Genomic DNA, 11,019 nt, shown 5'->3' with positions numbered 1-11,019 from the left:
GTTTATGAGCCAATGTGGTGACAGATGCCTTTAATCCTAGAACTCAAGTGGCTGAGGTCAGAAGATCACTGAGTTTGAGGTCACAGGGGACTACAGAGTGAGTTCCAGGTCAACCTGGGCTACATTGAGACCATATCCTGAAAAAAAAAAGCCTTTAATCCCAGCATTCTGGAGGCTGAGGGAGGGGGATTGCCATGAGTTCGAGGCCACCCTGAGACTACATAGCAAATTTCAGCCTGAGCTAGAGTGAAACCCTACCTCGAAAAGCCATAAAAGAAGGAAATAAAGAGAAAATGTTTATGAGATTATCAATGTTATTTGGGGTGAAATTAGAGAACTTTTTACTTGTCAATAACTACAAGTGAGGGGGTTGGGGACACAGCTCAGTCAGTAAAGGACTTGTGCAAGCGGAAGGACTTAGCATACATACAAAAGCCAGGCACAGAGGTATGACTCTGTATCCCAGTGTTGGGGAGACTCAGGGCCTCACTGTGACTTGCTGCTTGTAGTCTAACTGGATCATTGAGCTCCAGGTTCACTGAGAGATGCTGTCTCAAAAAATGAAGTAGAGAGGGGCTGGAGAGATGGCTTAGCAGTTAAGGCGCTTGCCTGCAAAGCCTAAGGAACCGGTTCGACTCCCCAGGACCCACATAAGCCAGATGCACAAGGGGGCGCATGCATCTGGAGTTCATCTGTAGTGGCTGGAGGCCCTGGCGTGCCCATTCTCTCTCTACCTGCCTATTTCTGTCTCTCTCTCTCTCTCAAATAAAATAAGGTGGAGCATGATTGAGAAAGATAGCTAACACTGACCTCCACATTGGCTTCCACACACATGTGAGTACACACACACACACACACACACACAGACACACACACACCACACACAAAGACACCAAAACTACCACGCGTAGAATGAAATGGCAAACAATACACTCGGAAAATAACAACAATACCAAGGTCTTGTCTCTTCCCGCAGTTTATTTTTTCAGGAAGAAGAGAAAAAGAAATAAAAAGAATATTACGTCTGACATATGGCAGACAATTTTAGTTACAAATGGAGAAGCAATCCTCACTGATCAAGTTTCTATATGATTTTAACAGAGAAACTGGTAGGAAGCCTCTCTCAGGAAACCATAACATATGATTCCAAATATGTGCATCACATGGTTCAGAAATTCAGATATATACAAAAGAGTATCAACTCTCTGAGTGAAGGCCCATTCCCCAGCACCATGGCTGGTATGCAGACAACACTAAATAAGTGTCCATGGATAAATGGATGAATGAGAAGCCAGGCGTGGTGGCGCATGCCTTTAACCCAAGCACTTAGGAGGCAGAGGTAGGAGGATCACCATGAGTTCGAGGCCACATAGTGAGCCTACATAGTGAATTCCACATCAGCCTGGGATAGAGTGAGACTCTACCTCGAAAAACTGAAAAAAAAAAAAATGGATGTATAAGTATCATTTCTTCATTCAGCTGGGCAAGATACTTGTCACCACCATCTATTATTTAACATCTACTTTTTAGATTGGTGTATTTTTTGTGAGTTTAACAAGCATATGCCTCATACAAAAAGCTTGGGCTTGTTATTATTCTATCAGCAGCTCAGGCATCTTTTAATAACATGGGATTCAGTTAGCTTAGGGCCTGGCCTTTGGGCTAGGCCAATTCTCACTTCATGCATGTGGCTATATGGAAAGCTATATATATATATTACAATAATCTTTAGAAAAAAAAGGGTTAATGGCCACCCATTCCTGCACAGCTCACACAAATGGTTCCAAAGGTTGTTGGCCAGAAATAAGGCTGGTGACTTAAAGAATTCCTGGTTGGCTTTTGAGCAGTGGATCCTTTTCCTGGGTTCCTGGAAAAAGCGTGGCCTTGGCGTGAGTGAGGAAACCACTCAGGCCTCTGCCTGTGACCACGGTCCTAGGACACTTTCCTATTGGTTTGTATTCCTTGTGTTTTCTGGAAAAAAAAAAAAATGACAGTGATTTAAAAAAAGATATTGAGCTGGGTGTGGTGGCACATGCCTTTAATCCCAGCATTTGGAAGGCAGAGGTAGGAGGATTACTGTGAGTTTGAGGCCACCCTGAGGCTACACAGTGAATTCCAGGTCAACCTGGACTAGAATGAGACCCTACCTCAAAAAACAATTTAAAAAAAGATATTGAACTGGAGAGATGGCTTAGCATTTAAAGTGCTTGCCTGCAAAGCCTAAGGACCCAGATTTGATTCTCCAGTACTCATATAAGCCAGGTGCACAAGGTGGCGCATGTGTTTGGAGTTTGTTTGCAGTGGCCAGAGGCCCTGGTGCACCCATTATCTCTCTCTCTCTTAAGTAAGTAAGTAAGTAAATAAATAAATAAATAAAATGATCTTCAGAGTTGGAGAGGTGGCTCAGTGGTTAAAGGCTCTTGCTTGTAAAGCCTGATGGCCCAGGTTTGATTCCCCAGTATCCACGTAAAGCCAGATGCATAAAGTAGTGCATGTCTGGAGTTCATTTACAGTGATAAGAGGCCCTGGTGTGCCCATACTCACTCGCTCTTTCTCTTTTTCTCCTTTTTCTGTGTCTTTCACAAATAAATAAATAATATATGTATTAAAAAAGATCTTCAGGAGCTGGAGAGATGGCTTAACAGTTAAAGCACTTGCCTATGAAGCCTAAGGACCCAGGTTCAGTTTCCCAGTACCCACATAAGCCAGATGCACATGGTGGCACATGCATCTGGAGCTCATTTGCAGTGGCCAGAGGCCCTGGCATGCCCATTCTCTCTCCCTGCCTCTTTTCCTCCCTCTCTCTCTTTCAAATAAATATATAAAAATAAAAAGATCTGCTAAAATAAGTTACGTTTTATAATCTTTCTTATGCCAGGTACAAAAGGTGAATTCCATTAACCTAATCCTGGCTTCAACATACCAGCATCTAATGAAAATAAGGTTATTTTCTCTTTATGCATGCAGGAAAAGTGCCTGCTCACTGTGATTTTTCAGTATGGTAAACATTACATAGATATAATTTTGCAAAGTTACTGACAGCTGGTAGTACTTTTAGGTTTAAAACAAAAACAAAAACCAGGGGCTGGAGAGATTGCTTAGTACTAAGGTACTTGCCTGCAAAGCCAAAGGATCCAGGACCCACGTTAGCCAGATGCACAAGGGAGCGCACGTGTCTGGAGTTCGTTTGCAGTGGCTGGAGGCCCTGGCACGCCCATTCTCTCACTCTCTACCTCTCTTTCTCACATAAATAAATAAAAATAAAATATTTTTAAAGGACTTATTTTTATTTTTTAAAATGTGTTTATTTGACAGAGAAAGAGAGAGAGAGAGAGAGATAATGGGTGTGCCAGGGCCTCCAGCCACTGGAAATGAACTCCAGACACGTGCGCTCCCTTGTGCATCTGGCTAACGTGGGTCCTGGGGAATTGACCTGAGTCCTTTGGCTTTTACAGGCAACGCCTTAACCGCTAAGCCATCCCTCCAGCCCTAAAATATTTTTTAGAAAAACACAGTCAAATGAATATGTCCCAGTTTGGTATTTATGGTTCAATGGAAGAGTTTCTTTTCATATACTAAATAGTAAAGAGGAGAAAAAAGCAAAATGTTTGTGGACAAAATGCTATTTGTTTCTGATGTAGAGATTTAATCAGAAACTTACTTGTACAGCAGGATAGTGATCACAGTCACAAACATGGCGAGGCAGCCGACGGCGATCAGGGCCACAGTTACTGTTCCTAGAGGGGACGCGGGGTCTTGGAACAGAAGCAAGACCATGCACGTTAGTTACATCTTCCACCTGGAGGACATCTGCTGGCAATGCCATTAAACAAATGGGGAAGGGAGCTATGGCAGAAGACATATGCCTCACTCTGAGCTTTGAGTAATCTTTTCCATTAAATAATACATAGTCCTTGGGTCAAGCTTATCTTCCATTTAGAGAATGAGTAAGCACGTCTGGAACATCGTGTCCAGGTTAGAGGAGTGATGCCGCAGCTTGGTGACACCTGCTTAGGACTTTGCTGAGCTGCCAGTGCCCAGGGCTCCCATGATTCACTGCTCAGGCCTCTGGCCTCATCTCATCAGTCACTGCTAGGTCCCCTGTTGGGAATACCCTCCCCCTGCCTTATGTCCAGTCCCCACGTTCTCAGTGCCTTCCAGGAGCTCCTGAGGGCACTGGTGACCCTACTCTGTCACCTCTGCTGGTAGCTCTGGGTGCCACTCTTTCTTTCCAGCTACACTGTGTACCCCACAAGGGCAGGAACTGTGTCTTTCCTTTACTTTGTAACTCAGCTAAATTTATCTGTGTCTATCTCTGTCACCATTGCTATCCCAGGCACTTTACCCTTGCTTCCTGCAGCCCACTCCCACAATCCTCTCCCACCATGCCCTGGAGGAATATTCTAATTTTTTTGTTCATTTTTATTTATTTATGAGTGACAGACAAAGAGGCAGATAGAGAGAATGGGCGCGCCAGGGCCTCCAGTCACTGCAAACGAACTCCAGATGCGTGTGCCCCCTTGTGCATCTGGCTAACGTGGGACCTGGGGAACCGAGCCTTGAACCGGGGTCCTTAGGCTTCACAGGCAAGCGCTTAACTGCTAAGCCATCTCTCCAGCCCTCTTGAGCGATAGTCTAAATGTTTCTCACCTGCCAGCCCATGGCCTCCCCGGGTTCATGTAGAATGATGACTAGACCCTAGGTAGGTAGCCTTTGAAGATCTAAACGTGCTGTTTACTTCTAAATTCAGATTTTTAGCTCAAAGGCACCCCTTCACCAAGACTTCTCCCCACCTCTCAACCTGAACTGCCTTCACCTCCCTCCTCCATGGGAGTCACTCTCTCTCCCCAGACCTGCACTGGTTTCTTCACAACACCTTCCTGTTACTTTGTTCACTGTCTGTGTTAAATGAAGCAGGAGGTTATTGGCCTGTGGCTATTTAAGTGCTCTCAGAGACTAGCTAACGAGGTGGTAGGCTGATGGTAAGCAAACAAAAAATATTTTTTTAATTTAAAAGAATTTAGAAAAATATTTGGTGGGCTGGAGAGATGGTGTGGTGGTTTGATTCAGGTGTCCCTCATAAATTTAGGTGTTCCAAATGCTAGATTCCCCAGCTGATGGCAATGGGGAATTAACGCCTCCTGGAGGCAGTGTATTGTTGGGGGTGGGCTTATGGGTGATACAGCCAGTTTCCCCATGCCAGTGTTTGGCACACTCTCCTGTTGCTATGGTCCACCTGATGTTGACCAGGGGGTGATGCCCACCCTCTGCTCATGCCATCGTTTTCCCCCTGCTATCGTGGAGCCTCCCCCCGAGCCTATAAACCAAAATACCCCCCCCCACCATTTTTTTCCCCAGAAGCTGCTCTTGGTTGGGTGATTCCTATCAGCAATGCAGACCTGACTGCAACAGATGGCTTAGTGGTTAAAGCACTTGCCTGCAAAACCAAAGGGCCGAGGTTCAATTTCCCAGTACCTAGGTAAAGCACAAGATTGCGCAAGCATCTGAAGCTCATTTGCAGTAGCTGGAGGTCCTAGTGCACCCATTCTCTATCTGCCTCTCTTGCTCTCAAACAAATAAATAAAACATTAAAAAAATATTTTAGAGGGCTGGAGATATGGCTTAGTGGTTAAGGAACTTGCCTGCAAAGCCAAAGGACTTAGGTTCTGTTCCCCAGGATCCATGTAAGCCAGAGAGATGCACAAGGCAGCACTTGTGTCTGGGTTTTTTTTCACAGTGGCTGAAGGCCCTGGTGCACCCAGTCTCTATCTGCCTTTCTCCCTTCTCTCTCTCTCTCAAACAAATAAAGTAAAAAAAAAAATTTTTAAAGAAAAATATTTTGTAATGAACAGATGAGTTTTAGCTAATCACAGAGACCGGCCTCACACACCTTGTGCTCACTGAGTCTCCTGATCATACAAGAGGCCATGTGGAGTCATCACCCTTCCCATCTCGGTCTGAGTACACTCCAGGATACTTCCACAATGAAAGCGCTCAAGGATGAATTGATCAGAATCTGTCCTTGTCATTGAATTGCATGAGTAAAGTAAAAAAGGTCACATGACTATTTACACTCAATTACTCAGACTTTTTTTTCCCAGTGAGTTTAAGGCTGTCCTCTACAATGGCGCATCCATATGTAAGTACATTTACATTGCAAAATCAGTCGTTAGATTCTACCTGAAAGTACTCAAATCAAAGAGCAAATCAGTGTACCGGGCTTAATCTCTTTCCCTTCACTCCACTATTAGCACTTATTAGACATAAGGAAGTCATACCACAGTTGGTCATAACTGAGATCCAGCTGAGGCTACCAAGTGGGGGCCTGGAGGAAATGAAATACCACCAGCAAATGCATATTTGTAAGTGAAATTTCTTGGAGTTTGCTAACTTTCTTTTTCTTTTTCTTTTTTTTTTTGAGGTAGGGTTTCACTCATCTTAGGCTGATCTGGAATTCACTATGTAGTCTCAGGGTGGCCTTGAACTCATGGTGATCCTCCTACCTCTGCTTCCCAAATGCTGGGATTAAAGGTGTGTGCCACCACACCTGGCTCCTTTTTTTTTTTAAAAAAAAAAAAAAAAAAAAAAAACCTCTCCAAGAATTAGGAGGACAAAGTAGTTTGTTTAGATACTGTCTTGCTATGTAGCCCAGACTGTCCTCAAACTCATGATCCTCCTGCCTCAGTGTCCTGAATGCTGGATGAGAGGTGCATAACGGGCTCGTCTTCGTGGTGAGTGCCGCCAGGGTAAGCCAGGCGCTTGGCTGCTGTCTCAGCATAAGCTTGGGCCAGAGAAGAAGGGACACGCAGCAAGTCAGAGGCACAGGTGGGCCTGGGTTTCCCATTTCTCTTGGCCTCATTTTTTTGCTCAGGTGGGCTCGTTAAGGCCTGGTTTCACCTTTCCCTCATTGTTGTTATTGAAGGACATTGCTAGTTTATTTTTTTATTTTTTAATTAATTAATTTATTTATTTGAGATCAACAGACAGAGAAAGAGGTAGATAGAGAGAGAGCCAGGGCCTCCAGCCATTGCAAATGAACTCCAGACGCATGCGCCCCTTCGTGCATCTGGCTAACGTGAGTCCTGGGGAATCGAGCCTCGAACCGGGGTCCTTAGGCTACACAGGCAAGCACTTAACCACTAAGCCATTTCTCCAGCCCCATTGCTAGTTTTTGATGTTGAACTTCTAACTCTCCTACCAAAATACAAACCTCTTGGAGCATGAAGTGATCATTTCCAATCATTGCTGGTCCATGATCACAGCTGATGCTTCCATCAGCAGACTTTAAAAAATAAATACATTTTATTTATTTATTTGAGAGAGACAGAGAATGGGTGCATCAAGGCCTTTAGCCATTTTTGCAAACAAACCCCAGACACATGTGCCACCTTGTGCATCTGGCTTATGTGGGCACTAGGGAATCAAACCTGGGTCCTTAGGCTTTGCAGGCAAGTGCCTTAACCACTAAGCCATCTCTCAAGCCCCTCAGCAGGTTTTTCTTTGGCCTCTATTTCCTGGCGTTTCTCTGTCATCACTTGGCTAAGGAGGTTTGCAATGGATTTTACCGCCAGTTCACAAATCCTTATTAACAAGAGTGTGAAGAATCTTGCATTGAAATAAAAGTTGCCAGTGAAGTTCTTGAGGGTTTTAATATGGGCACACACTTTCCCTGCAGCATGAAATGTATACAGGACTGTAAACCAAACCTCACCTTTGCCAGGCACAGAGATGAGGGTGCTGGTGAGGGCCAGGCTTGTGTCGTCACCCAGAGTGAAGTTCACACAGTATATGCCGGACCTGTTAAAGGCTCTTCTCACAGACAGCAGGCACGTCTCATCCACAGCCACAGGGTTGCAAATCATGCTCCGGGCAATCTGGCAGGTGGGGTCAGAAATGATGGTGCAGACCTCCGTGGGGATTCTGTGATGTGGCAGTGGGGTGAAGGTCACACAGGTCACATGGAGGAGAAAGGAATGTAATGTCCTTTTTTTCTTTTCTTTTCTTTCTTTTTTTTTTTTTTTTTTTTTGATTTTTCAAGGCAGAGTTTCGCTATAGCTCAGGCTGACCTGGAATTCACTATATAATCTCAGGGAGGCCTCGAACTCACAGCGATCCTCCTACCTCTGCCTCCCGAGTACTGGGATTAAAGGTGTGTGCCTCCACAGCCGGCAATGTTAATTATTTTAAGAAAATATTTTTAGCCAGGCGTGGTGGTGACTCAGGAGGCAGAGATAGGTGGATCGCCATGAGTTCGAGGCCACCCAGAGATGACATAGTAATTCCAGGTCAGCCTGAACTAGAGCGAGACCCTACCTTGAAGAAAAAAATATTTTTGAGAGAGAGGGTGAGAGGAGAAAGAAAGAAAGAGAATGGGCACACCAGGGCCTCTTGCCACTGTAAATGAACTCCAAATGTGTGGGCCACTTTGTGTATCTGCCTTTATATGGGTACTGGGGAATTGAACCTAGGCTGGAAGGTTTGGTAATCAAGTATTTTTAAGTTTTGAGCCATCTCCCCAGCTCAGAATTTATGTTTTTTTTTTCATGGATGTATGCATGCTGTGTGTGTGTGTGTGCGCACACATGTGCACGTATGTGCGTGTGCACCACCGAGGACAACCTTGGGTGTCATTCCTTCCGGACAGCATTTATCTTTTTGGAACTCACCAATTAAGCGAGAATGGCTGGCCAGCCCCCGGGCATCGCCTGTGCCTGCTTCCCCAGTGGTGGCATTACCAGTGTGCACAACTGTGCCTGGCAATGTTGTGTGGGTTCTAGGGGTTGAAATTAAGTCCTCATGCTTGATAGTCATGCGCTGTACTGACCAACTATCTCCCCAGTCCTAAGGTCAGGGCTCTTTTGGTGGTGATGGTGTTGTTATTTTTGCTTTTTCTCTGTGTGTGTGGGGGTGTTGAGGTAGGGTCTCACTCTAGCCCAGGCTGACCTGGAATTCACCATGTAGTCTCAGGGTGGCCTCGAACTCATGGCGATCCTCCTACCTCTTGACCTTGAATTTCTGATCTTCCTGCTTTGAGCTCCTGAGTTCTGGGGTGCAGACATGTACCACTATGCTGGGTTTATGCAGTGCTGAGTGTTGAACCACCTAGAGTCTCATCACACTAGGCAGGCACTCTACCAAGTGAGCTGCACCCCAGCCCTTACTCCTTTCCTACCAAATAAGGTGGAATTGTGCTGGTGAATATACATTTAAATTAGTTAATTTATTTGCAAGCAGAGAGAGAGAGAATAGGTGCACCAGGGCCTCTAGCCAGTGCAAATGAACTTCAGATGTTTGTGCCACTTTGTGCGTCTGGCTTTACGTGGACACTGGGGAATGGAAGCCAAGTTGTTAGGCTTTGCAGGCAAGTTCCATAGCCACTGAATTTATATATTTAAACACATTTGTCTTCTGTTTTTTTGAGACAGGTCTCTATATACAACCCAGGCTGGCCTTGAATTCATGTTCCTCCTGTCTTAGCCTTTCAAGTCCTGGGGTTCTGGGGTCCTGGGGTTACAGTATCACTATACTTAGCCTCTCGTACATTTTTATTAGCTAAGTCACATATATGTAATTTGGTTGATTTGCTGATATATTTCATTAGTTAATTGGTATTTATTTAGTTTAAGATATGTAGTCAAATCACAATAGGAAATCACAGTATTCTAGAAAAAGCTTTGTCCACTACAGAAAGGGCTGTCATAGGACAGTTCCAGATTGGCTTCCAGAAGGAGATTCAAGGAGCTGCAGAGCCAGCTCGAGCCTGATCTCTGGCCTACCAGCCTCTCTGCCAGCTCACAGATGTTGGTGGGGGAGGTCTGTGACCACTGTGTGCCCACTCGCCCTGTATGATGGGTAGGTTCATAGGATTGTTGTGAGGACTCAATATGAGGAGAGATGCCAGGTGCTAAGAGCACAGTAAGTGTGCCGTTGGTTATTACATTGTCCAATTGAACAACAGTAACATTGCTAGTTAACTTTATTAGCATTTTTTCTTTTTTTGAGAGCAACAGACACAGAGAGAAAGACAGATAGAGGGAGAGAGAGAGAATGGGCGCGCCAGGGCTTCCAGCCTCTGCAAACGAACTCCAGACGCGTGCGCCCCCTTGTGCATCTGGCTAACGTGGGACCTGGGAAAGCGAGCCTCGAACCGGGGTCCTTAGGCTTCACAGGCAAGCGCTTAACCACTAAGCCATCTCTCCAGCCCTTTATTAGCATTTTCAACTAACAACATATGAGTATGATGATGGCTTCCATGGCCTTTTATAAGGCCTTCTTCAACTGGGGTTCCTTCTTATTTTCCCCCTTTGAGACTGAGCCTCATCATATAGCACACACTGGCCTCAATGCTGTCATTTTCCTGCCTCAGCCTCCTGAGTGCTGGGATGCCAAATGTGTCCACACCTGGCTCATCTGGGGTGTCTGATATGTAAGGATTTGTATCAGTTTAGATGGGATGATTGGTGGTGAGGCCCTTTGTTCAGACCTGGGGGCCTCACTTGGCCCATCCGGACAGAGACCATGTACTTACGCCCCTTCGCAGGTCACCGTGAAGTCCATCAGGGAGCTGTCGGGCCATGGCGCAGGCATCAGGACGTCTGCAGCCTGGATGATGCTGATCTTCAGGATTCCCTCTAACAACACCAGAGATAGGATTAGTGCCTTTATGGAGAGACCCCATGGAACACCCTGGCCCCATCTGCTATGTGAGGACGCAGTGAGAAGATGGTCACCTATGAACCAGGAAGTGGCCCTCCCGACACACTGAATCTGCTGTGATCTTGACTTCTATTCTCCAGGACGATGAGCAATAGAGTCCTACGATATATAAGACACCCAGCTGGGCCTGGAAAGATGGCTTAGTGGTTAAGGCAGGCATTTGCCTGCAAAGCCAAAGGACCTCAGTTCGATTCCCCAGGACCCTTGTAAGCCAGATGCACAAGGTGGCATGCATCTGGAGTTCATTTATGGTGGCTGGAGGTCCTGGTGTGCCCATTCTCTCTCCCTCTCTTTCTCTCTCTG

General features: G+C 45.6%; 1 protein-coding gene across 2 annotated transcripts in view; it reads right to left on the bottom strand.

The window, feature by feature from the left end:
* Positions 1-960: 960 nt before the first annotated feature.
* The window catches only part of Gpnmb (glycoprotein nmb), a 31,337-nt gene continuing 21,278 nt past the window's right edge, over positions 961-11,019 (bottom strand). For both annotated transcript variants that reach the window (XM_045135915.1, XM_045135916.1), the window contains exons 8-11: positions 10,529-10,631; positions 7,712-7,920; positions 3,662-3,755; positions 961-1,971 (exon numbers count right to left, since the gene is read on the bottom strand). In XM_045135915.1, coding sequence (XP_044991850.1) covers positions 1,818-1,971; positions 3,662-3,755; positions 7,712-7,920; positions 10,529-10,631 — 560 coding nt within the window. In that variant the 3' untranslated portion in view covers positions 961-1,817. The remainder of the gene's footprint in view (positions 1,972-3,661; positions 3,756-7,711; positions 7,921-10,528; positions 10,632-11,019) is intronic.

The sequence above is a fragment of the Jaculus jaculus genome, chromosome 16 (genome assembly GCF_020740685.1).
Source record: "Jaculus jaculus isolate mJacJac1 chromosome 16, mJacJac1.mat.Y.cur, whole genome shotgun sequence".
Taxonomy (NCBI): domain Eukaryota; kingdom Metazoa; phylum Chordata; class Mammalia; order Rodentia; family Dipodidae; genus Jaculus; species Jaculus jaculus.
The sequence above is the reverse complement of the archived record's forward strand: the minus strand, read 5'-3'. Positions and strand labels throughout refer to the sequence as shown.